This window comes from Phaseolus vulgaris, chromosome 10, assembly GCF_000499845.2.
Source record: "Phaseolus vulgaris cultivar G19833 chromosome 10, P. vulgaris v2.0, whole genome shotgun sequence".
Lineage (NCBI taxonomy): Eukaryota > Viridiplantae > Streptophyta > Magnoliopsida > Fabales > Fabaceae > Phaseolus > Phaseolus vulgaris.
Window position 1 is genome coordinate 9,385,048 of NC_023750.2, and position 27,843 is coordinate 9,412,890.

The 27,843-nt window shown below is 35.1% G+C and overlaps 6 protein-coding genes across 7 annotated transcripts; 3 read left to right on the forward strand and 3 right to left on the reverse strand.

Annotated features, from left to right (window-relative positions):
- Positions 1-2,228: 2,228 nt before the first annotated feature.
- On the reverse strand, positions 2,229-4,298 carry LOC137818856 (uncharacterized). The gene is made up of 5 exons (XM_068622483.1): positions 3,949-4,298; positions 3,668-3,856; positions 3,384-3,554; positions 3,023-3,199; positions 2,229-2,941 (listed from the first exon to the last, which is right to left on the reverse strand). Exons 1-5 carry the CDS (start codon positions 4,195-4,197, stop codon positions 2,573-2,575), a joined length of 1,155 nt encoding a protein of 384 aa, XP_068478584.1. The 5' UTR covers positions 4,198-4,298; the 3' UTR covers positions 2,229-2,572.
- A 4,888-nt stretch (positions 4,299-9,186) lies between these two features.
- Positions 9,187-11,686, reverse strand: LOC137814089 (bromodomain-containing factor 1-like). The gene is made up of 10 exons (XM_068616653.1): positions 11,673-11,686; positions 11,470-11,612; positions 11,281-11,358; positions 11,072-11,150; positions 10,941-10,986; positions 10,753-10,851; positions 10,568-10,636; positions 10,216-10,480; positions 9,698-9,825; positions 9,187-9,588 (listed from the first exon to the last, which is right to left on the reverse strand). Exons 1-10 carry the CDS (start codon positions 11,684-11,686, stop codon positions 9,187-9,189), a joined length of 1,323 nt encoding a protein of 440 aa, XP_068472754.1.
- Positions 11,687-12,051: 365 nt separating this feature from the next.
- LOC137818196 (putative DEAD-box ATP-dependent RNA helicase 29) lies at positions 12,052-17,157 on the forward strand. Its single transcript, XM_068621471.1, has 11 exons — positions 12,052-12,506; positions 12,577-13,738; positions 13,831-13,888; positions 14,557-14,664; positions 14,801-14,849; positions 15,356-15,429; positions 15,537-15,589; positions 15,827-15,908; positions 16,020-16,076; positions 16,193-16,328; positions 16,742-17,157. Exons 1-11 carry the CDS (start codon positions 12,161-12,163, stop codon positions 16,963-16,965), a joined length of 2,349 nt encoding a protein of 782 aa, XP_068477572.1. The 5' UTR covers positions 12,052-12,160; the 3' UTR covers positions 16,966-17,157.
- Positions 17,158-17,964: 807 nt separating this feature from the next.
- On the forward strand, positions 17,965-19,326 carry LOC137818551 (cyclin-dependent protein kinase inhibitor SMR11-like). Its single transcript, XM_068622048.1, has 2 exons — positions 17,965-18,140; positions 18,437-19,326. The coding sequence occupies exon 2, from the start codon at positions 18,440-18,442 to the stop codon at positions 19,082-19,084; it is 645 nt and encodes a 214-aa protein (XP_068478149.1). The 5' UTR covers positions 17,965-18,140; positions 18,437-18,439; the 3' UTR covers positions 19,085-19,326.
- A 2,844-nt stretch (positions 19,327-22,170) lies between these two features.
- LOC137818553 (uncharacterized) lies at positions 22,171-23,690 on the reverse strand. Its single transcript, XM_068622049.1, has 2 exons — positions 23,296-23,690; positions 22,171-22,859 (listed from the first exon to the last, which is right to left on the reverse strand). The coding sequence occupies exon 2, from the start codon at positions 22,847-22,849 to the stop codon at positions 22,271-22,273; it is 579 nt and encodes a 192-aa protein (XP_068478150.1). The 5' UTR covers positions 22,850-22,859; positions 23,296-23,690; the 3' UTR covers positions 22,171-22,270.
- Positions 23,691-24,063: 373 nt separating this feature from the next.
- On the forward strand, positions 24,064-27,161 carry LOC137818549 (nuclear intron maturase 3, mitochondrial). 2 transcript variants are annotated; one of them, XM_068622045.1, is made up of 2 exons: positions 24,064-26,337; positions 26,628-27,161. In XM_068622045.1, exons 1-2 carry the CDS (start codon positions 24,156-24,158, stop codon positions 26,750-26,752), a joined length of 2,307 nt encoding a protein of 768 aa, XP_068478146.1. In that variant the 5' UTR covers positions 24,064-24,155; the 3' UTR covers positions 26,753-27,161. The 2 variants fall into 2 exon arrangements, with proteins under 2 accessions (XP_068478146.1, XP_068478147.1); XM_068622046.1 differs by having other exon boundaries at positions 26,589-26,729.
- Positions 27,162-27,843: the final 682 nt, after the last annotated feature.

Genomic DNA, 27,843 nt, shown 5'->3' on the forward strand with positions numbered 1-27,843 from the left:
TCCATTGTGACGAGAGAATTTATTATTATATTTCTTTTTGTGATCATATTTTTTTCTCGTACCGTTTTGGAGCTGGTTTGTCTTCTACCACGTTTGCTTTGACAGACAAATTTTTGACCTTTGCAGTAGCACACTCCTTCTTGTTTGTGTCTTCAGTGATGATGTGTGTGATCAGATCTAATAGGGACATTTGTTTGTGTCTGTGCGTCAGTGGTTGTTTGTAATCTGTCCAAGATTGCGGAAGCTTTTCGATCAAGAGTTCAAACACAAACCTTTTTTTGACGATGTCTTTGGCAGTGTATTTGAGGATAAGGTAATCCCAAATATCTTTTGCTTCCTTGTAAGAAGCATAGACATCGAACAGATTGTTAGATAACACATTGAGTAAGGCATGACGACATACCTTATTTGCATGGATCCAATCATCAATTTGTTTCGTAGTCGTGTTTGAGTCGAGTTTAGAAGTTGTAAGTGCAAAAGCAACTCCATACATGTCCAATAGGGTGGACACGCGTTCTTGCTAACGTAAATTATGACCGGTGAAGACTTCAATTTTTGAGACATCCGGAAATGGTTTCACAAAAATGGCTTGCGTTGCGGAAACAACATTTGACGTTTCTGGAGCAACGTTGTTGTTGTTGTCCACATTTTCAGCCATAAGTCCTTACGATTGTAGTAATTGAGGCTTTAAACACGAACAAAATTGATTTCCCGAGGCGTTATCGATCATTGTCCGTAAGGACTTATCCGCGGTGTATTGCGCAAGTCCCCTAGGATACAACAGGAACTTCCTAGAAATTTTCGAGGATCAGAACTAGCAAGTTACTCTTAAAAGAGTAAGAACCCAATAAATCCAGGAAAATATTATAATAAAATAAAATAGTAAATGAAGAGAGAGAAAGAGAAAAAGGTGAAAAGGTGAAAGGAAAAAAAGGTGCACGATGGTGGTTTGAAGAAGATGGAAAACTGTGAGTGAGAGCTGTGTATTTTGGATGAAGGAAACCTTTGTTTATATAGAGGGAAAAATGTAACAGCCCCAAAATTGTCGCACTAAAAAATCGAGACCCTCCCAATCGAAAACGCACACAATTTCGAACTTGTTCTTTCGCAATGAAGAACCTCAAACGCAAACGTTGTCCCTTCGGAATCCACAATCCTACCTTTCAAACGCACCAATCAATGGAAGAACAGACCCTATTGCTTCGACAAACCCTTTCACGAGCGCACTCCAGTAATCCTTTCAAAAACGCACCTTCCAAATGCTATAATTTATTAATTTTTCCAACTCAGCAAGTGGGACCCACACACTCTTTCTTTAATATTAAGACTGTCATGTCAGCTAGTTGTATTATGGAACAACGTTATTAGAGGTGTCAAAATACACTACAAGAAAATCATCAAATAGAAACCAATTTTTAGAGACCAAAATAATTAGTTGCAATAGTAACTAAATTAGATATCATTTTAGAAACTAAAAAAAAATTGGTTTTTAAATTAGTTTCTATTATTGTTAAATAGTTTCTAAATTGGTATCTAATTAACAATCAAGGTTTTAACTACCAATTATTTATATTCTAAATTTGGTAGCAAAAACATTTGTTGCTAATTAGATACCAATTTAAAAATCATTTAAAAATCATTTAAAAATTTATTTAGTCCCTAAAATGATCTATAATTAAGTCACTATAGCAACTAATTAATTTTTGTTTCTAAAATTGGTTTCTATTTCATGATTTTCTTTGTAGTGATATAATAGGTAATCTTAAATAAAAGATAACAACTACCATAGAATGTGGGTTATACCAAAAAGGAGAAACCACGAAAAGAAATTCATTTTATCTCAACCCTATTCATGAAATAATAACACTCTCAGGTAGTAATTATAATAAAAAACTTACAAATGACTCTCTTTGAAAATAATCAAGTTATCTATTTTAGGGTGAGTTTTTAGTTTTTATTCAACACCTAAATCATTTATATAAAAGGAAAGTTAAGAAATAGAATTACAAATCAAATAAACTCTTCAAATAACCCATACAACTCTTTGAGCATGAAGATTAACAATCATAGTGTGTTTATACATATATATCAAACTACTTCTCCTTTTTTACCTTTTATTTTCACACATAGTCCAGATTAGTTATTATAATAGTTAGATTAAGAAACTATATATAAAGCGCAGTAAAGAATAACTCGGTAAGAATTATAAGAAAAAGAGGCATTAGATAAGAATAAAGGGTCTCTCTGTGTCTTGCATTACAGAAAAATATATGATGACGAAGAAGAAGAAGAAGCACAAATTGCCAAACGAACCCAAAACCTGGGCGGGCAAGGTACTGATATGTATATATATAGAGAGAGATTGATAGATACATAATGTGTTTTTGGTTTGGGGGAACACAACACTAAACCCCGTCGTTTCTTGCTAGTTTAATCTTCCCAACATTGTAACAACTGAACAATTGAATGTTACTAGGAATTCATGCCTAATATTGCATGTGTGTTTTCCCCGAGTAAGGAACCCATCTAAGGCTAAATCAAACTACACACGTAAAAAAATATGTAAGGATGATCACTTTGCAACTGCATGCTCATCTAAATCTGATGCAATCTTCTTGTCTTCTGCTTCTTCTCCTCCGTATTCTTCTTCTTCTTCTTCTTGATGCTGCTGCGGTGGCACAGAAAATATTGATTTTGTCTGGGAGCCTGGATTTAAGGGGGAGCGCGGTGACTTGGGCAACTGTACCCTAGAAACTCCGGTGTCAATGGGGTAAAGCTGTGCAACTTCTTCCATGCCTTCATCAAGATACACCACGTCCTGCATACTCAACTGATGGTACTCCACAATTTCCCGTAGAAAACGATTCTCCCGAGCATACACCTCATTCTCACTGGCTAATCGACCCTTCTCCGCAAGTAGCGTCTCTAGTTGAAGCCGGATCTTCTCCATCACAACATTCTTAAATCAATTCACACTTCAATAAGAAAACTTATAATTCATTTTCAATACTAATTAACTAACCAAATCATCGTCTGCACGGTTTACGTTTTCTCCCTTCTCGCTACCCTCGCGGTCCCGGAGTATTTTGTTTTCTTCTTCCAGTTGAGCACACCGGGCTTTGGAAAAAGCCAAATCTGCTTTCACTGTTTTTAGCTCCCGCAGAAGTAATTTTGCTTTCGCAGCCGTTGCCATTGCCACCTGCCACCCATCCAAAAACCAAACACCAAAACTTGCGTCTCATGTCATTATTAAAGAAACCAAAACCATTGAATATGAATTGCATCAAAGGAAAATCAACAGAACATGAATTCATAAGTTTTTTGACTGCACGAAGCAGTATATGACAGACAATTAAATTACGTAGTTGCTAGTGCCACCTTACGTCGCGAGATGCCTTGAGTTGTGTATGGAAAGTTTGAGGATCTCCGGTCTGCGCCGGTTGCTGCCATGGATTCCACGTCCCTGGAGCTTGATGTGGCTTTGAGTTGGACGGAGACATTCCTTTTAGCTTGATTGGAGATCTGGGACCTGATGCTTTACTCTCCATAGTCTCCTGATGAAGCATCATAATAAGAAACAGATTTGAAAAGTACGGTGATGTAACAACAACAATAATAATAATAATAAGAAGAAGAAGAAGAAGAAGAAGAAGGCAGTAGAACGTACGAGAGGAGGAGCAAATGTATTGAAAGAGTGTGTTTTGAGTTTTTCGGAGGCGATGGCGCTGTGGTGTGGGTGTGGGTGAGGGTGTGGGGATGACTCATCATCCTCCAGAATTTGTTTGGCCTTCTGAGCGAGAACGCCCCACACACCGGATTTGGAAACATCCGCCACCACGTAATTGTTATCACAGCTCTGCATGCATGCGCGCACCAGAAAGTATTGATTGTTATGAAGTGCAATGCATGGAAATGGAAATGGAAATGGCGTGGTAAGAATGAATTAACCTTGGATCTGTGATGGTCATGTTGAGATGCGGGGAAAGCAAAGTGAAGAGAGGGATCACGACGAGCAGCAGAGGCTTTGATGGCCTGAGCAGCGAGGGAGGGTGAGGAGGAGGAAGAGGAAGAAGATGGAGTGAAGGATAAGGAAGAGGAGAGAGAGGGAAGAGGGTGAGCATCTGCATTAGCATTAGGTCGAATCTCTTCCTTGAAGGTGGAAGTCCTTGATACTCCTTGTCTTCTCCTGTACGCCATTGCCTTGCCTTGTCGTCGCCACCACTGCCACCGCCGCAACACCACGATGATCACAATCACAATCACAAACACAAACAGAACCAACCCTTTCTCTCCCACCTTTCAACTCATATATTAAATCTCACCATCCTTTAACACACAAATGGCTCATTCCTCTACGCCACCTTAAACGTAGGATTCGTAGCAATTCACGTCCACTCTTAACTATATTTTACCTTTTCTCATTCCCCTCCCCTTCTATCCATCATACATCTATTACATATCTTTCCACCAATTCACCACCATAATTAACTCAAATAATAATATATCATTCATTACAAATTACTTTTTAAATCATGTAAATATTCAAGATATTCTAACTAACACTTCCTTAATCATTTTCAATCTCTAAACATTCAAATTTTATGTATTTGTCTAAATCAATTGATATAAAAAAATTTAAAGGTTAAAACTTTTAAAAAGATATAGAAGAATATCAATTTTCACAAAATTAAATTTGAAAATTTAATACTCTCAAATTCTAAAAGAAGTCAGGCATGTTAAGTCTGTATTTTCATAAATTTTCCTATATATAATTTCGTAAAAAGTTTATCCATCCTCGTGAGTTTACAATTTCTATATTTTATTTTAAATTTACAAATAACATCATGGATAAGAGATTTTTTTTTTTTATTAATGGAAAAGAGAAATATCAAATAATTTACACGGGACAAGGAAATGAAAAAATTATGTCAAAAAAAATAATTTAGACCAATTTTATATTCATATAAAAATATATTTTGTCGAGATTACTTTACATTGACTTAGAAAAATAAAATGTGAGTTGTATATTGATGTAATATTAGTTATTGTTTTTGTCGCTAATACTATTATATAACATGAAAATGATAAAAATAATGTAAAGAAAAATGAATTATACTTAAACAATGTTTTATAGGATTTTGCATCAAAATGGTGCAATTCGTTGAATTTATTATATAAATGAATAATTTTTTTAATTACGGATTTGATAACTTGTATCATGGTAGCATGAGTTTTCCCTTAAGAAGTTGTGTTAGAAGAACATGACTTGTTGGTCCACTCGTTCCAATGTTCCATAACTTTGGTTAAATTTTTTAACTATGATTAATTAAAGTTATGTTGTAATCATACGACTTTCACATTACTAAAGTCGTGAGGCAATCTCACATCTTCCTTTGTATTCTTTGTGCCTTAGAAAAATAATGGTTTGATTTCATACTTATAAGAGATTAAATTAATCATTATTAATAACAAATAAATTGTATAAACAACACAAAATTCTCATTAAAGTGCTTACTAATCACATCAAAGTCTAATATTTATTACGAGTTAGGTTGCCATTGACGTGTTTGGATGTCTTCATTTTCTTCCTCTATAATATCAAATTTCTCTCTTTCAACAATAATAGTAAGTTGAGAATGAGATTGAGATTCATGTGAATGTTAAAAATTGGAATGAGATGGTAATATATTGGGAATCAAGTAAAATTGTATGTGTTGGTTGAGAACAAGATTGGGATGCAAGTGTATTTGAGGATTGAATGCATTTGTAGGATATAGGAATCAAACTCATATTCAAATATTTGCGGATTGTTTAGTTGAGGTGTGAAATTACTCATTTTACTTCAAAAGACCCTTAACATTAGGGTTTTTATAAAAAATAAAACAATGTTAGTTTAGAAACATACATGTAATTTAATTCTTATAGTACAAAACAAAAGGTTGTCTTAAGATGCTTTAGGAGGTTGAGATGTAAATGAAGGTTGAGTACTAGTAGACCAATGTATTGTGTGGGGTAAATGTTCATTACTAGGTTGTGCATTATGATCATGCATTAGAGATGCATGCTGAATTATTGTTCTTAAAGCTTAGAGGCTTCCTCAAGGTTCCTATAAATCAATAAATAATTAGTGAGAATGCTACCAAATTTAGATAAATGAGATAGAGGTGGACACACAATATTGTGATTAGTTGCATTTGTAGATGAAAGTTGAGAACTATTGCTATTTAAGTGGTTAGAACTTGGCAAGAACTTTCTTAGTGGAAAGTTTTTTCATCTTCAAATATCCTAATAAATAATAACATTAGTGTAAGAAAATCACCAATTTAATAAATAACATTAAATATTGTTAACAAATCATGAACTGAAAATCAATTGCAATAGCCCAAGAGAGAAAACATGTTTAGTTGAGTATATCATAACAATGAATGAATTAACCATGCTAAAAACATATAGATTTTTATATACATTATCAAATTCTTCTTCCCCCTTATAAAATAAGGATTTGAATATTGATGAAAAACATCACAATTAAGCATTTGGCGTCGATGATAGTGTGGATTGTGGTAGTTCTTCAAACATTGGTGGTGTTTTAATAGTTGTAAGAGCCTAAATGTTGGGTGGTGAGGCTTTAGAGGGCAAAGAAGAGGGGATACTATCAATATAGTTTGAAATAACACTAATAATATTCACTTGTGTTTGTTGCATAGTTTGTGTCAACATTATTGAGAGTTATGAAAATTGATTTGTTATAGCTTATATGTACCTTCATTAAGCTCTACTTTTTTTGTTCAACAAATTGGCACATGGTTTCACATTATTATTCTTTTGACATTGGAGAACGTGTTTTTATTTTTCTTTTTGTTGTTGGAGACCTAAAGTGATTATTTCAATCATTTTCTCCTTAGTGACTCTTGTGGTGTAGCATAAGATAAATGCTTGACCTTCTTAAATGATTCTTGGTTGTTGGTTGTTTTCATTGTGAGTGAAATGCCTTCAATAAGAGCTACTTGTAATTAAGCTTCCAATGAGTTCATGGTTGGGGACCTCTACTTCATTGGTGACTAAGGCATTCTTGAACCAAGTGATATCTAAAACTAATTTATTACTCAAGAGACGGACACATGGATGAACTATTGATGAAAGTAAAGATTTTGGTTGTATGAGACTTTTCTTTTTTATGGGGAGTTGGATGCATGAGATTGGGTTTGATAAGGTGTTTCATGTGGTGGAAAGTAAGAGTATATTGGCAAAAAGTATGTCACGCTAGACTTGTCCAACATGGTGTGTCTAGTGAACTATTAATCGATAGCTAAAACTCTGGTAGTTAATTAGATATCAATTTAGAAAATATTTATCAATAATAGAAACTAATGTAGATATCAATAATTTTTGTAGTCTCTAAAATACTATCTAATTTAGTCAATATAACAACTAATTATTTTTGTTTCTAAAATTGATTTTTATTTAATAATTTTATAGTAGTGATACCATCTAATTAGTTTCATGTTCTACAAGCATATAAGAAGACATTTATAAGACAAGAAGACTAAACAAGGATGGTCTACAACTGATAAGATACAAACTTATTTAAATTTATCAAATTGTTTAAAGTGTACGAAAGTTTATTCACATATTTTTGTGAAGAGTTTGACACAACAAACATAATGTTTTGAGATGATATACTGGATATATTGGTGTCATACAAGAAAAGGAATATAATAGTGAGAGTTACTTTTACTTTAAGCGCAACAAGTTAAGTGCAATATAAAAAAATGTAAGTTAAAAGGCTATCAATATGTAATAATGCTCCAATACTTTCAACAAAAGATCCACATACTATTAAGCAACAATAATTTCCCAAGGTTTATAAATAGAAGTTTTAACCTTCTAACATTAAAACTATAACTATGATGTTAATGTATCTTTTTTGACCAGTGTATGTCGTGAAATTTGGTTTAGAAAAGTACAAATATTTCAAAAGAGGGTATTGTAAAACATAACTTATCTTTAGACAACTATTTTGTAAGTGATTAACTTGAAAATAATAGATTTACGTAAAATAGAAAATAAAATATCAATTTGACACCGTAGGTAACAAGCACATATCAATCAAATTTACTTAAAATGTCATACTTAAAGAACATTGAAAAACTTGTATTTAGTGAAAGATAAATTATTTTCACCATTTATAGCATATAAGAGAATTAACAATAACATTCCATTCTAACTTAAAATTAATGTACGCTTCATTTTATAATATAATATGTTATATTAGTGTTTTCTTGCTCAATAAAAAGACAACAATAAAATCACTAAAAAGTTAAGTTAAATCATTAAAGCAATTAGCTTAAGACTCAAATTTTTATTTTTTGTTATACATATTATATATAATAAAATATTTAAAAAAAAAACATAATTTATTAACAAGGAATATCAAGCCTAATTTCAACCCCAACTTTTTCTAAATATATTGGGCTAATTTGAAAATATTGTCTAACACAAAAGTCCTATACATGATAGTGGGCAAGTCCAAATAAATTTAGCACATATCGAATTTTAATGTCTCTTAACCTTTCACAAAGGATTAGACAACAATAAAGACATTTAATCTCAATGTATAATTACAAGTGATCTAATCATTATTGTCATGTTGAATGTGACTTAGAAAATGTAAGGTGCAAAAATTGCATACCAAAACTCTCTAATAATCCTTTTAAGCAGAAAATTGCCATATCTTTTCAGTAAAGTCTCATTGTAAGAACTTATGATACTTTGAAAGATTTGATTGGTTAAGTTATATTAGAATATATATTGAAAACAAAACTAAAAATTATAAACCATTTTGGTCTAATTTTAACAAATTCATAGCCTCATTAGAGAAACTATCCTCATTTATTTGACACATTGCTTTACAATAAAAAAATTACACATTTTAAGTGAAACATGAAGTTATTTTGCATCTAGCATTCATCTTAAACAAAAAAAAAAGCATTATTACATTATATGGTGCAGTTTGTGATTGAAACTCATAATTGTTTCCAACATTGATTATAGAACATTACTAGATTGATAATTCTAATAGGTTTTCTTGATTAGCTAATTTTGATCCGCCCAATAGCATCCTCTTATACTTATCAATTTCTTCAGTCCTTTATAATATAAATAAGTAAAACCTTTTGTGTAAGGTCATGAATAACGTGGCTCAAAACAAAATCTCTTGCTTAAGAACTCTTTATCACACCTTACGGGCCACTTGTGATATCCCCAAATCTTACCGTTTAAAGGATTGCAACCTTTCTTGTTTAGAACATTCAATATCCCTTTAACTGCTTCCCTTCCACCAATCTCTTCTCCTAGACTTCTTATTTCATTAGGATAACTAGGAAAATGATCCAAATGATAAGATATCATGGAAGAGGTAGTGACTATATTGAAAGTATCATTTTCTGTTTTGTATGGAATGGAAGTAGTTGCCGTGAGAATTTTACATCCAAGAAATTTCCTTTTGGCTATATTTTGGGCAATAGGTCCTAAATCTTTGGCAAACAACATCAAACTATCTTTATAGTCATTATCTTGTTGATCAACCTATGTAAAACATGAGAAAAATAACAATGTTTAATCATTCTACTTTAGAATTTTTATGCATTTTGTTGAAACATATTTACACATTAGACAAGGAGAAAATAATACTCACATGTTGAAGGAGTTTTAGTTGACCATTTATTATTGGCAGTGTAGAGTTGTCCTTGTCAAAGTGCAATGGTTTATATGTGTCACGCCTATCAGTCTCTAAAGACTTGCATTTGTTACACTCCTTAGTACCTAATAGATAAAAGTTTGTTAAATAAGCAATTTTGTTTCTTTTTAGAAATTAAAAAAAATACACACATGATGTGAAAAATAGTTTTTCTTAATGAAGAATACATAAAAGGTATTATGACTAAGTTTGAGAGGGGGAAAGGGTCGTAAGAAATCATTTTCATCTTTTTAATTTATAACTAGGAGAATGTTAAAAGAAGTAATTAGTTGGTAAAATATCAAACTCATTATAAGAAGGTTTCAAAATAAAATAAAAACTAAGATAATAAACTTAGAAGTTATGAAAACACATATTAAGGTCAATATATAGTTTATGTTATTTTTCATGACCACACACAACATAAAATAAAACGTCACAAAATTTATTTTCCAAACCATAACCTTCACTCTTACCTGTAGTAATCACAACATTTTTGGCATCAAGATGATTTGTCTTACAACTTCTTTTATTTAATGTACTACGAGCCGAACACAACATAGTTTTTGAGGGCACACTAATATTTATTTCATTGGATTTCAAGTTTCTTGAATTCCTAAAATCCTTTTGATTACTCCGACCTGTTTTTCGCTTTGGTTCAGAATATTCCATTTCAAACTTCTCAGGATTCTTCCTTAATATATCAAAAACTTTCTTAGCTAGCTCATTTATAACACGAGCCTGCAAAATTAATCATTTCATTAAGGTAAGTTAGATTTTTTAAAGCAAAACTTGGATATAGAAGTTCATTAACTTTATATTCCATACCTGCCTAAAATATATGGTACCTGAAGAATTAAAACGCATTGCATTGCCAAATATTAGGAAAACATCATGCTGCATGATGAGTAAAATATCATGTATTAAAAGATGAATCAAACTAGTATAATAATTTCTATATATATTTGTGTGTGTTATGGTTACTGATAATTTTAGAATAAGAAGTTCTTAACCTCAAATTGTTCTAGAGTCTTGTACATCCTCTCATGTAGTTTAGCCCTAATGGTGCCAAAATCCATAGGTTCTTCTATGATAGCATAATAATCTTCAACCTTGTTATATAATTCCATAAAAGAGTGAATTAGAAGGGAAAGCCATACAATAATATCCATAAGATTCACAACTAATTATGGCCACACACCTCATTTGGATCAACTGGTTCAACAAATATTTCATAGGTGTCTTTCCTGTATGGTTTAAAACAATTTTTAAATTACAAGAGGTAACCATATCTTCAAAATGATACACACCAACGATAAAAGTAATCTACACCTTTGTAAAGTGTCAAGTACAAGTTGAAGTATTCGCGTCTCAGGCAAAAAACTTGAAGATGCCAATTTTGATGGCTTATCTGATTCATTATCAATCATTTAATAAATTGAATGCATTATGAGTGTCATATAAATGTACAATTTTATTCAAATGTAATGCCACCTTTGTCGATGGTGTAAATCAATTTATGATATAAGACCTTTACTCACCATCACAAATTGTCTTTTGAATATCACAATGGCTAGAATGCTTCACATCCTGTAGAATGAATGACTTGCGAATGTGAACTAATATAAGAATTTAACAAAGTGTGAAAAATGTAACATAAATAAGAAATATTACTTGATTTGTTGATGGTTTGAGTTGTTGGAGTAGCCTCAATTTTGTGTTCTTTCTACCCCTTGTTCGAAATGCAGGTCCTTGATCACTATCTAAATGTTGTCTCAATAAATGATCATGAGACTCAATCTCTAGTGTAGATAACCGTGGACTTCTCCTTTGTCCTTCTGTTTTTTGCAATTTTCTGTTATAATAAGCAATTCTATAAAATGTAAAGGTTACATACAATACAATTTACTAACAAAATGAACACTAAACTCACCTTAATCTACCCATATTATGTCGGTAAAGAAAACAAATGATCAAGTCTTCAAAAATAAATAATAATGAACATAAATAACTCTCAATATCTATATATATTTAATGTATAATTATTATTGCATTTAACCTAAGAGATATCATATCAGAAAATAAAAAATATATATTAATATGAGTGATGTTTATGGTACACAAAATCAAAGATTTTAATTTTTGGATAAATAACCTTGTAAAGCAAATAATTTTTCATGAGATTCCCATTCTTTCTTATTTTGTATTTTTAGAGAATGGAAAATACAATGGATTTGGGTTCTAATTTTCCTTATAAAATAATTTTAGATATTTTTAATATGATGTATAATTTAGAAAAAAATTTAGACAGTGATATAAATATGAAGAATTTATGAAAAATGATATAAAGGTGAATAAAACCCTAGTTGTTGGAAGGAAGAGGAGGGGAAGGAAAAGCGTGCGGTGGTCCGAAGGCGAAAGATGGGAGGAGAAGGAAGGGCGGCGATGAAGAAGAAGAAGAACGCGAAATCTGGGGGCTTCGAGTCACTCGGTCTGAGTCCGAATGTGTTCAGGGGAATCAAGCGCAAAGGTTACAAAGTCCCCACTCCCATTCAGCGCAAGACCATGCCCCTCATTCTCTCTGGCTCCGACGTCGTTGCCATGGCTCGCACCGGCTCCGGCAAAACGGCAGCGTTTCTCGTCCCCATGATTCACCGCCTCAACCAGCACATCCCTCAGTCTGGAGTCAGAGCCCTCATTCTGTCCCCCACTCGGGACCTCGCCCTTCAGACTCTCAAGTTCACCAAAGAGCTTGCGCACTTCTCAGGTTCGCTTCTCTTTTTGTTCGATGCAACTTTTCGGATCGATTTTAGTTTTGATTTTGATTTCTTTTGCAGACCTTCGTGTGAGTTTGTTAGTTGGCGGCGATAGCATGGAGAGTCAGTTTGAGGAGTTGTCTCAGAGTCCTGATATTATAATTGCCACTCCTGGTAGGCTCATGCACCATTTGTCGGAGGTTGATGACATGTCCTTGCGCAGCGTGGAGTACGTTGTTTTCGACGAGGCCGATTGTTTGTTTGGGATGGGTTTTGCTGAGCAGTTGCATAAGATTCTTGCTCAGCTCGGGGAGAATCGCCAGACCTTGCTTTTCAGTGCCACATTACCCAGTGCTCTTGCTGAATTTGCCAAGGCTGGTTTGAGAGACCCTCAGCTTGTTCGCCTCGACCTGGAGACTAAGATCAGCCCTGACTTGAAGCTCGCCTTCTTCACCATGAGGCAGGAGGAGAAGTACCCCGCCCTGCTCTACTTGGTCCGGGAACATATTGGTTCTGATGAACAGTCGTTGATTTTTGTGTCCACCAAACATCATGTGGAGTTTCTCAATGTTTTGTTTCGCCAAGAGGGTATTGAACCGTCTGTATGTTATGGCGACATGGATCAGGATGCTCGCAAAATCCATGTATCGAAGTTTAGGTCTAGAAAGACCATGTTGTTGATTGTCACCGACGTTGCGGCTCGTGGCATTGACATTCCATTGCTTGATAATGTTATCAATTGGGACTTCCCCCCCAAGCCTAAAATATTCGTCCATCGAGTTGGAAGGGTTGCAAGGGCTGGTCGAACTGGTACTGCTTATTCTTTTGTGACTCCCGAGGATATGGCTTACCTCTTGGATCTTCATTTATTTCTTTCAAAACCCATCAAACCTGCTCCCACTGAAGAAGAGTTCTTGCGGGATATAGATGGAGTATTGTCTAGATGTGACCAGGCAATGGCAAATAGAGAAACCATTTATGGTCGTTTCCCACAAAAAGTCATTGACCTTGTTTCAGACAGAGTTAGGGAAGTTATTGATACTTCTGCAGAACTGGAATTGTTGCAGAGGACCTGTAAAAATGCATTTCGTTTATATTCCAAAACAAAACCCTTACCTGCCAAGGAGTCCATCAGAAGAGTAAAGGATTTGCCTCGTGAAGGGCTGCATCCAATGTTCATGAAGGTGTTGGAAACGGGGGAGTTAACAGCACTTGCATTTTCTGAGCATCTGAAAAAGTTCAGGTGAGTGTAAGATTATGTTATGCAGGTATCCTTTCTACTCCCATTATTTCTGTAGATTCTACAGTTACATTGCTTTAATAATTCAATTTCAGGCCAAAACAAACCATTTTGGAAGCTGAAGGAGAAGCAGCTAAATCAAAGCATCAACAGGTGAATTTCTTCTTTAAATACATTATCCACATTGTGTCCATTTTAGAATTCCATATTCTGGTCTAATTCCATAATTTCATTGTTTGATTTGGTATGCAGAGTAACGTTGTTTTTGTTCCCCCCTTCCAGTGATTAAAATCTACGCTTCCCTTGGCTAACTTAACATTTTCCATTTCAATATAATTGCATACATGAGTTGGTGCCTCTTTACATAAAACACTTAAAAATATACGCTATGTATGACTCACATTATACCTGTTCATAAACGTTTACTGAAGATGCTTTCTCTCTTTGATTTTCTTACAGTACATGCATCTTATTATGTGTTGCGTTACAATGTCATAGCCATTACTTCAGCATTTATCTTTGGTGTAAACTTCCCAATCTCCTATCATATTCGTATTGTTTGACTTTCTATGCCAATTTCCAAGCACATTCTTATTTTTATATTTTTTAATTTGGGTATGATATATTCGATTTTAGGTTGTCATTTATAACACTATTGAATGTCCTTCTCAGTGTTTCGTTAATGTTCTGTTATATATAATTTCAGAGTTTATGCTGCATGCTACCAAAAAAACCCTCTTGCAATCTGTTATGATGTGCATGCCAATATTGTTGTCTTTGTACTCTTCCTATACATTGAAAGTGATGCTCAATATTTGCAGGGCCCTTCCGGGCAATGGGGTGATGTGATGAAAAGGAAAAGAGCCATCCATCAGAATGTTATAAATTTGGTTCATGAACAACAGCAGTCTAAGAATAATAAGGAAAAGGTATGTGGCTACTGCTGAAATTTGGATTCGGACAATTCAACCTCTTTTTTTTTAAATAACCTGCCGTATTCTGCTGACTGATTGGAATCAATGTAATTTTTTTTTTTTTTGGATTTTCTTTTCCACGTATTTGCAGGAGGAAATCGAATCAGAAATCAGTCCTTCCATGGAGAAAGGAAGAAAAGGTTTTATTTCATTTATATTGTCATTGCATATTCTTTAAGTTTGGTCATTTTATTTTTCAATTTTTAAAGTGATTGATCTTCATCATGCTGTATTCCCCACCCCCCTTGTTTTAAGTAGTGCCTTGTGCCTCTGGAACAAAGTAGGTGGCTACTCGTACAGATATATTCTATTTTCTGTGGTGGTTATTTCACTACGTTCTTTCAAGTATATCACACTAGAAAGGCACATGAGACCCCTTTGTATAATATATATCCGTATGAATTGATAGAAATTTGTGAAACTGTCTGCTTGCCCATCGTTTGATATGCAATTTTCTTTCCCTGTTGCATCCAGCAAGTGCCTGTCCCATGTCATTGTAAGAATTTGTAGGTTAAAATTGATAGAAAATTTCAAGGTTTACTTTTACTTGGGTATGCTTTATTAGGATTTGAGTGAAAGAAGACTAGAAGAGTTAAGTAAGCAAAATATGATTAGCTTCTGATTCTGTTTACTTGAGTTTCTGCAGCACGTGGCACTAAGAGAAAGCCCCAAAGTTTCAAGGATGAGGATCACTATATAAGTTCAATACCAATAAATCAAGTAAGTTTCTATCTGAATTACATAGTTCATCATATAGATAAATACTATATTAATGGTGGTATGCATCTGAAACAAAAAGTTGCTACTAATCTTGGTATCATTTTCAGCATATGGAGGCCGGCCTTTCAGTAAAAGCCAATGAAGACTTTGCTTCAAATAGGTAGCAGTCTTCTTTATTTTGCTATTGGGGTGATTTTATTGTCAACCATTTCTAAATCATTATTAGTTCAGAAGCCAAACGATAAAACTTTTAGCTGATTATGATTGTGCTTTGGTATTTAATTTGTTTGCTTGTATATTGTGTTGTGACTTTCAACATGTATGATTCAGTTTTATGTATTCAATCCCATCCTTTCTAATGTTCAGTTTTGGTCCTAATGATACTCAATATTTTTAGATTGGACTCAGCTGTCCTTGATCTAGTCGCAGATGATGGTGCTGGCATTCGGAAACAAAGATCTATGTATCACTGGGATAAGGTAATACTGAAGTTGTGATTGATTTATAAAGAAGAAAGATAGTTACTTTTAAATTTTATTTAAGTTTTTTGAAAACTAGTCATTTATCTCATGTAAACCTCTTGGTGCCAGAGGAGTAAAAAGTACATCAAGTTAAACAATGGTGACCGTGTTGCTGCAAATGGGAAGGTACAATATTTCTAACCCCATAGTTTATATTGATACTTACCATGCAAGATGAGATTCTTCTATTCACCTACCTTTAAGAATTAGTACATAAATATAAATTTTCCATTCGAGTGTAGATAAAGACAGAGAGTGGTGCTAAAACGAAGGCCACCAAGACTGGTATGTACAAGAGGTGGAAAGAACGCTCACACGGTAAGATATCACTCAGAGGGACAAATGACGGTGATCGTCAGGAATCAACAAGTTTGGCAGGTACTGTACATAGTTTGCTTCTTTTTGATATTTATGTTAGATGATGAATTCTGTTATACTAACTACTATTTATCATCCAAGAAATTGATTGTTTTATACCTCAACCTACACACTTGTCAACTATTCCTATACAACATTTGAAATTTGGATACCCTATTGGTGTAATGTTGCATGATCAGAGGCTGCAGTCTTCAATGCTCTTGATAGTGTTTTCTTCTTTTAAACTAATCCGGTTCATCAAAATCCTGAATCTCACTTTTTGAATCTCACATTTCTGTCATTTTTGTCAACTTTCTAGTAAATAGTTGTGTTGTAACTGTTGGTTGGCTATGTCAAATATAATGTATGCTTGTTGTATATTTTTGTTTAGTATAAAAGCTAAACGTGAAACTCTATGAATTCTTGTTATACAGGATCTTACAGAAGAGGTCGTGGGAATTTTAAAGGCAGCAACAAGCAGCATTCAATGCCCAATGCTCACGTGCGTTCAGAAATCAAAGACATGGATCAAATTCGAAAGGAAAGGCAGCAAAAGGCTAACAGGACTTCTTATATCAAGAGCAAGTCGACGAAGGGTAAAAAGTTTGGTAAAAATGGTAAAAGTGGTAAAAATGGTAAAAGAAGAAAAAGCAAATAGTGTGTTTGAAGCTCCAGACATTTAATTAGTTAAGGAAAAGAGGCCTGCCATTAAAGGAATTTTATATTTTGGAGGGGTAGGGGGTGAAAACCAACTAACAGTAGAAGTGTTTTCTTGTATTCTTTTCTTGGTTCGCCAACAAATTTTGTTTGTTCTTCTAGTACATGGATCACCCCTGTTCACTTCCTTTCATCTTTTGAAGTCTCCATTTTGTGCTTTTGGTGTTTTCTTCTATTTCCGCTGCAGTTTAGTTCGGCTACTCAGAGCTATTTCAATCTTCATTCACAAGCATCCTTTTTTTTAACAATTATCTTAATAATATCACTAAAGGGTAATTTATCAAACTAAAAATAAATAAGCATCCTTCTATCAATCTGTCACAAGCAGTTTGGGATTAATAACATTGATAATTTATCTGCTTATTTCAAATGAAGCCAACTCCAGTTGCATGTTTCACTTGAACTCGGTATTCGTTTGTAATTAGTAGAAGAATTAAGCGGCGCTATGTTCATTACTACAAATGATACATGGTAATTAATTGAAAATTTTCCTTGTTACAATTTCTTACTGGCTACAAATTAAATATTGAATATATTTTGATAAAGCAACAATTCTATGTTCATTACTACAAATGATACATGGTAATTAATTGAAAAATTTCTTTGTTGAAATTTCTTACTGGCTACAAATTAAATATTGAATATATTTTGATAAAGCAACAATTCGAACTTTCTCATTATTTGAACCCGAAGGCTACATACCGTTAGAAATTTTAACCATTCTTAGCACTTAACAAATCCAACGGACTAGCAATGATATTCTTATGTTTAGGAAATATTTTTCTTAAACAATATCCCGATAGGAAATGTAAAATATTTTTTTTCATCAATGAATTTTAACTTATTCATTAAGTAAGTTATAAAAATTATAGTATAAAATGAAGTGCATTTTTGTGAAAGTAAAAAGATATAAATAAAGTAGATGTGGTATAGAAAGAACGGAAAAGAAGTAAAAAGTTCGCGAGCGTGTAGCGAATAAGAGGAGGACACGTGTGATTAAACGGGGTATAAAAGCAGAGACTTAGAGATTGGCGCTATTTGGCACTCAGAAGACATCGTGGGCAGCAGCAGCAGCTGCAGAGAGAAGAGGTATCTTTCAACTTCCAACTCACTCAGGTACTCTCCTTTTCTCTTTCCTCAAATCCCCAATTCATTTTTTATCCCATAAATCATTGTTCCAACCGTATAGATTCATGTAGTTGCTTCAAACTGCTGCTACTCCTCCGGAGAAGATCCATTTCATAGAAAACCTGATACATTTCTTTCTTGTGTTGTTGTTACAGAGCTAAATTAGGGTTTTTTGTGGTTTTGTTGGATGTGGTTGTGTGTGTGTGTGAGTGAGTGAACATAGGGTTTCTGTGGTTTGTTGGGGGAAAATGGTGTGTCTAAACCCAATTTGTAATTTGCTGTAGCTTATGGCATCCGTGGATCTGTGCAAAGAATCAATGAAAGATGCTATTACTCCAATTCCAAAGGCTGCCACCGATTGTGCGGTTCCTATAACTCCTGAGGCTCTCACCGAGAATGGAGATTTTCAATCCCAATCCCCTCTCACTCTCTCAGTGGTCAGGAAACAACTCAAACGTGCCTGCATTCATTGCGATTCTGACCCTGGTGGCTGTGTTAATAATGATGATGATAATGGCAATGGTAATGGTAGAATTGGAAGCCCCCGAACTCCTGAGCATGGTGTTTTTGACCCCTTTGCACCTGGTCCTGATAACATGGCGCGGGCACCCAATAGCAACAAGTATCTTGATGACTACAGGAACACCGTCGCCCGCAGACTTAATTTTCATCCCTCCTTTGACGTTGCTCAGGCAGATACTGATACTCTTTCAGATGAGGAAATGGTTGAGTCAGTGTACGAGAATCTTTTGCAAGTAATTTTTTCAAAGCAGGCTGAGGGGTTTCTTGCTCAACTGTCAGACCATTGCGAAACACCTCCTTCTGCGCCTCGCATCACTGGAATTGCCGATGCTTGTTATGGTGCACCCAAGAAGCCAGCGGCTCCACCCAGGAACATTGATCCGAGGTTGTGCAAGAAGCTTGAATTCTGACTCAAACTCAACCCACCTGCTTTATATCTAGATGTAAACTTACCAGATACACATCACATTCATTCGCAACTGCATTTTGTGCTCCTAATTTGACGATGTATCTCTACTTTGTAACATAACTTGCTCAGGAAAAATGTTTTTTACTGAACACAGTTGCATCTGACCAAGCTGATACATCTAGCAGCTACATTGTATAGTAAACTCGTAGTTTATTTTACAAATGAATTATTCTCTAGTCTTAATTAGTTTTAATTTCTTTATGAAGTTGGTCTGATTCCATTTTACTGCAATTATGTTTTGTAATTGATGTTTCAAGCTTGTATGATGCTTTCCCTCTGAGATCGTAGTGTTCTTCCCATCCAATGGATATCTTCATATATTGATGTGAATTTGATATCCTTATTAACTTTGAAATTTCATCCCCCAATAAAATTTCAGCAAATACTGGATTAATGCTTGACTTCTCGTTTATTCCTTCATCTTACTCGGACAGAAATTTAGTATGATCGACGTGGGGGTGTTGTGGTCTCTGTCCCATATTGTTGGGATGTTTTGTTTTCAAATATAGGGAAAATTATCAATCAAGATTAAAAAAACAAAAAGAAGGATATGGACAATTACAAGCCAAATACTGAAAACCTTAAGAGGGATAATATACGATAGACTTTAAAAAGAAAACGCAAGTCTATAGCTACTCTAGCAAAAGATAAATAGTGTCTCAACTCGAGCTTGTATGAAAGTGTTTCACATTTTATTGCAAGTGAAAAAATAAGTGTGGCTGATTGAAACTATTGTTTCTATTCAAGCACTTGGAAGCATTGATGACCTATAAAGTATCAATCTACTTGGAATCTATAGTCTCATCGTAAAGCTTTCTTTAGTAAAACTTTTATATGTAAAAAAAAAAAACGTCAAAAGTGAATATATAGCGAACCCCACATCACCGTGCACATCCCTTGTTTTCCTTAGCCATCTATTAACTCCCCTACTTTTCTTTGAAAAGATTGTTTGCATCCAACAAGCCTCCAAAAAGTGCATATATAATCCCCTATTAGTTTTGTCCACTGATAATTAGCGTGTTAGGAGTAGAATGCTCCAAACATTAGCTTTTAACCTGAGAGGAGAGAAACTGAATAAAAAATATGAATATCAGTTTTCAACATTCAATTCACAGTAGTTTCAGAGAGGATTCAAGGTGCTGCTCCCACGCAGTGGTCATGTTTAACCATTAATGCTGCTATACTATGGTCTTCGCGTAATGAAATTCTAGGTGCTACCATAAATATTAATGGGGCTTTTCAAACTTGTCTTTTACTTGTAGTTGTACCAACCGCGGGAAAGTCTTCTTGGTATGAAAAGCTTGAGAGCAACCCATAATTGTTTAACTGAAAATGCTTAGCTGCTTGACAAATGAAGATTTGCATGACTCTTTCAGTATGTTAAAAGAACTTCAGGAGATGATAAAAGTCCAAGTGCAATGATTTTGGCATAGCGAAAGATTGGACTCGTGGATTTCAGGAGTTATTGATCCCAAAACCCTTTTCATATTTTCTAGCAGTATCATAATTCAAGAATCCTCCACCTTGCTTGAATACTTCTCCAACCCCATCTTTGACTCCGACTAGTAATAACCATTAAGAATGAAGATAGGGTAATTGACAAACAACTAGTATCTTATAATATTCTCAAAACACTTAGTTAAAAAGAGCAAGATTAAAAGCTTTTGTTATCAACATCACCACACCAAAACTTCTCACCACACCTGTGCCATTTGGGGGAAGGAAAGAAATTATTCTGACCACAGGATAATCCAGAACAATTCAGCGTTTGTTCTATCAAACGTTCTTACTATTTAGATAGAAGTCCATTGGAGAAGTACAACTAAATCCAATAGAATTTTGGAGTCAGCAAGGGTCATGGTTATGGATTCAGAATTTAGAAATTGGAACCTTCAGCATTTGAGTTTCCCTTCCAAAGATTGGTGTGGTGTGGTTCAGCAGAATCCTCTCAAAGCTGTTGATTGCTTGAGTCGTGTTACAAACCTTCAGTAATATTTTCTATTCCACGAGCACAGTTCATCAAGTACTACTCTCTTCGAAGCCAAATTATCCTGAATATTGAACTATTTCCAGATTTATTTCTCTTTAAATTCCTCAAGAAGGAAATCAAACGGTGACTACACCAATTGGATGGTGCAACATTTATTCTAGGGATCAGAACAAATTGAGATTTAGGATTATTGTAACCAGAAAAATGGAACTCTTCTATCAAACCCAATCTGTCGCTACAAGATCCAATTAACAACGACTCAAGTATAACTCACTCAAGCTATCACAAGCTTTAGAGAATGAAAGACAGAAGTAGGTGAATGAATGATACAGCTTATACCAGCGAATTTAGTTGTGGTATTCAGCTGTGTTAAAGGACAATGATAAAGCTGTTAGTAACATATGCTCAGATGGATCAAAGCATGAAAATGGCTCAAGTAATTTAGGGTAAAAATAGAAGAAATACAAATTCCATAAGGATGGAATTATAATGTTTCCTTCTGCACTAGGTGCAAATTTCCAATACTTCTGTAACACATACTTCCTCGGACATATCACCTTTAATTATACGGTTTGTATGGAAAATTATGCAAAATTGAAAATTGTTATATAGTAATCCAAAAATTACAACAGACAAGAACAAAAGAGGTTTGTTCTCAATTTTTTTGTTTTACAAAATTAAATTGAAAGAAAAAGTTATCACACTTGTCAAGTTTTATAATAATTTCAGGGTAGGAATACATACAATAAGAGGACCGAACTTTCCTACACTGGAGTCTCAAATTGCTTTCCTCCGGGAAAAATAAATATCAACAGGCATGTATGGTACTACCAACACCTTAATAAGATTAAAAATGGAAGGAAATAAATTGTAATTACCTAATGATTAAAACTACAAATAGCATAAATATGGAGGATAACTTGAAAGTAAGCATTACTATACTATGAAGTAACCAAAATGGGAAAATTAATATAAAATAAATTCACAGAAGTAGCTTGAGAAGGAAAGGCGCGAGTAGGATCAATCACAATAACGAATAAAACAAAGTGAAATATGAACAAATTAATTGAACATTAAACAATAAGCATAGTCTACCTGTCTATAGTATAGTTTCACTCCAAAACTAAACACTGTTGATCAAAGTTTTGTCTTGTATTGGCACTCTTGGTTCCCAACTGTTCTATTAGAAAGATTAATTACAAGATCACAAGACGTGGAGGAAAGCACATGCACTTTGATAAAGCCTAAGATGCTGACTTTGCCAGAAATCCTCACAAAAGTATTTAGGGGCAAAGTTCCAGATGTGACATCAGAGAAAAGTTGGGAATTGGAGAGCAAACGGTCAGCCATAATGGTGAGGGTGAGGTTGAATCCTTTGGTCTCACCAGACGAAATCTCTCCAGCAGGGAGAGGGACTTCACCTATCAACTGTCCTCTGTAATTGAGGTGAGCGATGCTATCTGAGTACTTGAATCCAACCTTGTTTGGGTTCATCACCGAGACATCCGTTCTCAAAGTCACATTCAAATCTACCCTTAGCTTTGCTATATCCAAACTCACGTGAAAGTCCTCTAGCTTCGTTGAGTCCACAGTGGTAACAGGATGCTTGGCTTTGAACACAGTCAAAGCTAGTATCACAATTAGCAGTACAAGTGCAATAACAACACCTGTCACCGTCAGGCACACTTTTCTCCCTTGCCCAGGTCCTACCTTCATTCTGCTTTTCCTTCTCATAGTCAAGCAAATGCATAGTTTTAGTTAAAAATACAGACAATGATTCATGACATACTTATCATTGATAACACACCAACTACCAAGTATCTTTGGGGAATCAGCATTTTGATTTTGTTTCTCATGAGTGTATAATAGGTTTTAGGAGGGGAAAATATAACATAACTTGCAGGGTTGTTGTCGTTTCCAGTGACAAGCTCAATTATTATTCAGAAAAAAGCGCCACAGTTTAGTTTCTTGGTTTTTCAATTTTCATTTCCTTGACAGATATTTTCTAACAAATGCAGAAAGGCCATAACTTTCCTATATTCAGTTTCTTGGTCAGCAGAACATTAGCCATTCATGTAGAACTTCAAAAAAATAAAAAAAACCATTTAAAACACTTAGGGATATTATGACTCAAAATACAAGTAAGACGAAAATTGATATACCTTGGAATTGAGGTTATCTCTGCTTGTGGAAGATGAAATCCCTCAAAATGCAATCCTAATTCAAGTCAAGATCAAAGCACTCAACTTTCTAACCAGGACAAGAAAATATCAAAACCCTAAATGAATCTTGAAAGGAACCGCTGTCAAATGCTTTGTGGGCAATCACGAAAATTGATGAGAGAAAGCAAAAATGTATAGATGTTGAGAAAGAAGAAAAACTGTTATATGGGTATGCGTAGGTTTACACTTCACAGGGTTTTCAACGGAGATACCATTAAAAGGCGCGTTACAGTGTTTCTTTGGTTGCAAGTTGTGACAGAAGAACTAACTCAACACTTTCAGTCCAATACACTTCACCTAATGCCTACTTTTCAATACAGAAAAGTTTTGTTTACACTATCAATACTAATACTAAATACTAAATACTAAATAAGATACATTTGATACTCTTTATATTAATATTTTTAAATTAAAAATAAAATAAAAATAAAAAATATTAATTTATTAAAATATTTTTACATTCTCTTCTGAATTTAGCAATTTTTTGTTTTAAAGTTTTTTTATTTGAATTTTTTGTTCCTTATTCTACTTGATTTAGTAATTTCTAAGGAAATTACGAGTTAATGCAGTGTCCATGAATTTAATTTATGTGAAATTTAACTAATAATTAAATTCTTATTGTTGTGTCCAAGAATATTGTTTTATTTTTAAATTATTGGGGCTTTTTTTTTCAAATAAAAGAAAATATTAAACTTCAGTAAGATTCATATACAACTTACAAAAAAAACTACCTTTGATCAGTAAAATCAAATAGCAGCATCAGAAAATTTGGTCTGTTTTTGTGTCTCTGTGTGTCTTCCATGGTGACACTGTTGCGCACAAGAAGAATCGTCTTCCATGGGTTTTCCCTCTCTCACCACTCTTCTAAAAAATCCAAACTTTTCTCAGCATTACCGCTCCAACTCCAACCCATTGAGTGGGAACCCCTCACCAAATCCCAGCTCAAGACCCTCGTTCTCAACCACTACGCCAATGGAAGCTTCACCAATCTCATCCAAAACGTCGTCGCTTCACCCCTCGTGCTTTCCACCGCATGCCATAATCTCGCAGCCGCTCCCTTTCGCCCGGCCTCGCTCCGGGACCGCTTCAGCATCGAGACCACGTCCCGGGAGCTCCGGGAAAACCGTTTCGACGTGGAAGCATGTTGCGTCGCACTAACTCCCAACAGTAAAATTGCTTCTCCTTTGGTTTTGCCCAATTTGAAGCTCAAGGTTGTGGTTGAGGCCATTCGGATGGTGTTGGAAATCGTGTACGACGAACGCTTCGTCACGTTTTGCTACGGCGGCCGCGTCGGCATGGGGCGGCACACTGCCATAAGGTACTTGAAAAACTCCGTGGAGAACCCTAGTTGGTGGTTCACCGTGAGGTTCAAGCCTCACGGGTTTGAACATTTCCATGTGGAGAAGCTGTGTTCTGTTATTGAACGCAAAGTGAAGGATGTTGTTTTCATTGATTTGATAAAGAGGTTGTTTCAGTGTAAGGCGTTGGTGATTGAATTGGGTGGGGATTGGCTGGGAAGGGGGCTTCCTCAGGAATGTGGCTTGTGTTCTATTTTGATGAATGTTTACTTTGATGGCTTTGACAAAGATATTCAAGAGATGCGACTGCGGGAGAATCGAGAGAATAGGGAATTGGATCCGAATATGATTGGTTCAGGTTTGGATTCTGATGTGTTTTACAAGCCTGTGAAGGTGTATGCGGTGAGGTACTTGGATGAGATACTTGTTGCCACCTCAGGGTCAAAGATGTTGGCCATGGAGTTGAGGACCGCAGTTGTCAAGAGTTTGGAACTTGGTTTGGGTTTACGTGTTGATAAGGTGAATACTGCAATTCATAGCGCGGTGTCGGAGAAGATTGAGTTTCTTGGGATGGAGTTGCAGGCTGTTCGGCCTTCAGTTTTACGCCCACCCATGTCGGAGAAAGCCATCAGAGCACGGAAGAAGTACCTCAGGCAGAAAGAAGTTAGGACTCTTGAATTGAGAAATGCCAGGGCAAGGAATAGAAGGAATTTGGGTTTGAAGATATTTAGTCATGTTTATAAAAAGATCAAGCAGAGTGACGGGTTTAAATTTGATTTTAGTATTGAAAATGAGGTCCGAGAAATCTTTGGATCTTGGGCTGATGAAGTAGCGCAGGAGTTCTTGGGGAACATTGACGAGTGTGAAGAATGGCACCGAAGTCTATCTGCTGGTGATTTTCTTCAGTTGAGACATATTAGAAATCAATTACCACCTGAGCTTATTGATGCTTATGATAAGTTCCAGGAGCAGGTAGATAAACATTTGAATCCTATAAAAGCTAGGAAGGCGATAGAGGAAGAGGAAATAAGAGTAAAGGAAAAAGAAGAACAAAGTTATTCCAAAGGAACAGTTGAGGATTTGACGAGCCTCTGTATGAAAGTTGAGGCACCAGAGATACTCATAAGAAAGGCTGTAAAGTTGGTTGGGTTTACAAATCATATGGGTCGTCCAAGGCCAATTGAATTTCTGGTTGCACTTGAGGATACCGATATCATCAAGTGGTATGCTGGCATAGCAAGAAGGTGGCTTGATTATTTCTGCTGCTGCCACAACTTCAATATGGTCAAAACTGTTGTATCTTATCATTTGAGGTTCTCTTGTATCTTGACATTAGCAGAGAAGCATGAATCCACCAAGCGTGAAGTGATAAAACATTTTAGCAAAGATTTGAAGGTCTATGATATGAATGGAAATCATGAAGTGCATTTTCCTACAGAAAGAGAGGTTAAGATGATGGGAGATAGAAATCTTTCTGATCCAAAACCAGTAGACGGGGCTTTATCTTTGACTGTAGTAAGATTGGCATCCGATGAGCCTCCATCACAGTGCATTGCTCATTTCTGTGACAAGACAACTACAATCTTTTATCGTGTTCATTTGCTGCACAACAGGTTGAATGTGAACCCATCAGAGAAAGTAAATTGGGTGCAAGGGATGGGTGTAATTCATGAAAGCCTAAACCGTAAGTGCCTCCCTCTCTGTACTGATCACGTAAATGATTTGTACATGGGCAGAATCACATTTCAAGACATTGACTTTCTTCACTGTGTGGATGTGGACTAACTTTTGCTGCTAATATATATTTACTTCAGTTGGAATCAATGATGAGTCCTTTATACTTTCATGAATTTAAAAAGTTTTGGCATGTTTGCTGTTGGTCCTTTGATTATTTTGGTTCAATTTATTTATCCCCTTATCTGATTGTCTGGTCAGATTGATGAGTTTGAAACTGAGATTTTATGTTGCAAGCAGTTCTTGTGGTGGTGAATTGGTTTCAGCATGTGTTTGGAGGAGAAAGAGTCTGTCATAGGTGTTGCAGCTGGATTGGTGGGGGCAGTTGTGACAGGATTGGAGGAAGGAACTGGGTTGATGGTTAGTGTAATTGTAATGAAAAAATCTAAATTTTGGTCTGTGGGTTGTTTGAAGCGATGGATGGATTGAAGAAAGTGTGGTATGGTTATGAAGTTGTCATGGATGACTACAGCCTCGGTCAGACAGTTGAAGCAGTCTGTGAGGCGAACTATGAATCTGCGGTTGTAGTCGTTGTAGAAGCCACAGATTCTGTTAATAGAGGCACACTCGTGGTGTCCTGGGAGAAGGAAGAAGTTGTATGGAAATTTGATCTTGTAGGCCAGCAGCAGGCATATGATCTCCACACTCTGTTTTCCTCTGACCACTTAGTCCCAGGAACAGGTAATCCGAATCCAGCGGAAACCCCTGAAAAATAATTAGTCAACTGTCATATCAGTGCATAAACGAGTTAACTTACCAATCACTTACCACGAACAAAGGTTTATCTGAGCTTTCAATTCCAGAAGGTTTGGCTGGCCCAGGAACAGATCTTTGGCCGTGCTGCAAAGTTTCCGAATTTCTGACTCCACCACTTGAATCCGTTTCCATCTGTTCTTCCTTACTTCCAAAAGCCTCTTCTTCTATTCTATTAAGAGATTTCTCTTCCCAAGCTCAAACTCATGAATGGCAAAAATATGTTCTTTCACGCCCTCCTACTGATATAGAGGAAACAAATACTCCAAAACAAAGCAATTTTGCTTTATCAATTTGACTAATTACTACGGTGCAGAAGCTTAGGAGCTAAGTGAAAGGAGAAGAGGCATTCACCCACTCACTAAAATTAGAAAGCTGGAATCTGTTTGTTTTATAGACTTATTGAGTTAGTTAGTTGGTACACCAAGACAAAAATTATTGTTAATTATGGAGAGATTTATATGGTAGTAATGTCTTTAGTGTATGGTTTAAATAAATTGTTTTGCTAGGCTCTCTTTCTAGGACAATATATATTTAGATAGGTGTTTTTTTATATTATATAATATTGCATTGTAGTCTCTGAAATATGTTGTAAATATAATAAAATTTGTTTATTTTTAAATCTGCTATTGAAAGTCAGTTGAGCTAGAAAGTCTACTCAGATATGAAAACCTGCAATGTGAAACATGAGCAATGCAGTACG

Bases quoted from the DNA above. Each gene is read 5' to 3' on its own strand.
- LOC137818553 (XM_068622049.1), bottom strand. From the start codon at position 22,849: ATGAAGGTAGGACCTGGGCAAGGGAGAAAAGTGTGCCTGACGGTGACA.
- LOC137818551 (XM_068622048.1), top strand. From the start codon at position 18,440: ATGGCATCCGTGGATCTGTGCAAAGAATCAATGAAAGATGCTATTACT.
- LOC137818549 (XM_068622045.1), top strand. From the start codon at position 24,156: ATGGTGACACTGTTGCGCACAAGAAGAATCGTCTTCCATGGGTTTTCC. The intron at 26,338-26,627 runs GTAAGTGCCTCC...TGTTGCAAGCAG, and splicing joins AATTCATGAAAGCCTAAACC to TTCTTGTGGTGGTGAATTGG.
- LOC137818856 (XM_068622483.1), bottom strand. From the start codon at position 4,197: ATGGCGTACAGGAGAAGACAAGGAGTATCAAGGACTTCCACCTTCAAG. The intron at 3,555-3,667 runs GTACGTTCTACT...ATGCTTCATCAG, and splicing joins ATACATTTGCTCCTCCTCTC to GAGACTATGGAGAGTAAAGC. The intron at 2,942-3,022 runs GTTAGTTAATTA...GTGATGGAGAAG, and splicing joins ACCGTGCAGACGATGATTTG to ATCCGGCTTCAACTAGAGAC.
- LOC137814089 (XM_068616653.1), bottom strand. The intron at 10,987-11,071 runs GTGTAGATTACT...TAAACCATACAG, and splicing joins GTACTTGACACTTTACAAAG to GAAAGACACCTATGAAATAT. The intron at 10,852-10,940 runs GTGTGTGGCCAT...TTATATAACAAG, and splicing joins AACCAGTTGATCCAAATGAG to GTTGAAGATTATTATGCTAT.
- LOC137818196 (XM_068621471.1), top strand. From the start codon at position 12,161: ATGGGAGGAGAAGGAAGGGCGGCGATGAAGAAGAAGAAGAACGCGAAA. The intron at 12,507-12,576 runs GTTCGCTTCTCT...TTTCTTTTGCAG, and splicing joins AGAGCTTGCGCACTTCTCAG to ACCTTCGTGTGAGTTTGTTA. The intron at 14,850-15,355 runs GTTTTATTTCAT...GAGTTTCTGCAG, and splicing joins CATGGAGAAAGGAAGAAAAG to CACGTGGCACTAAGAGAAAG.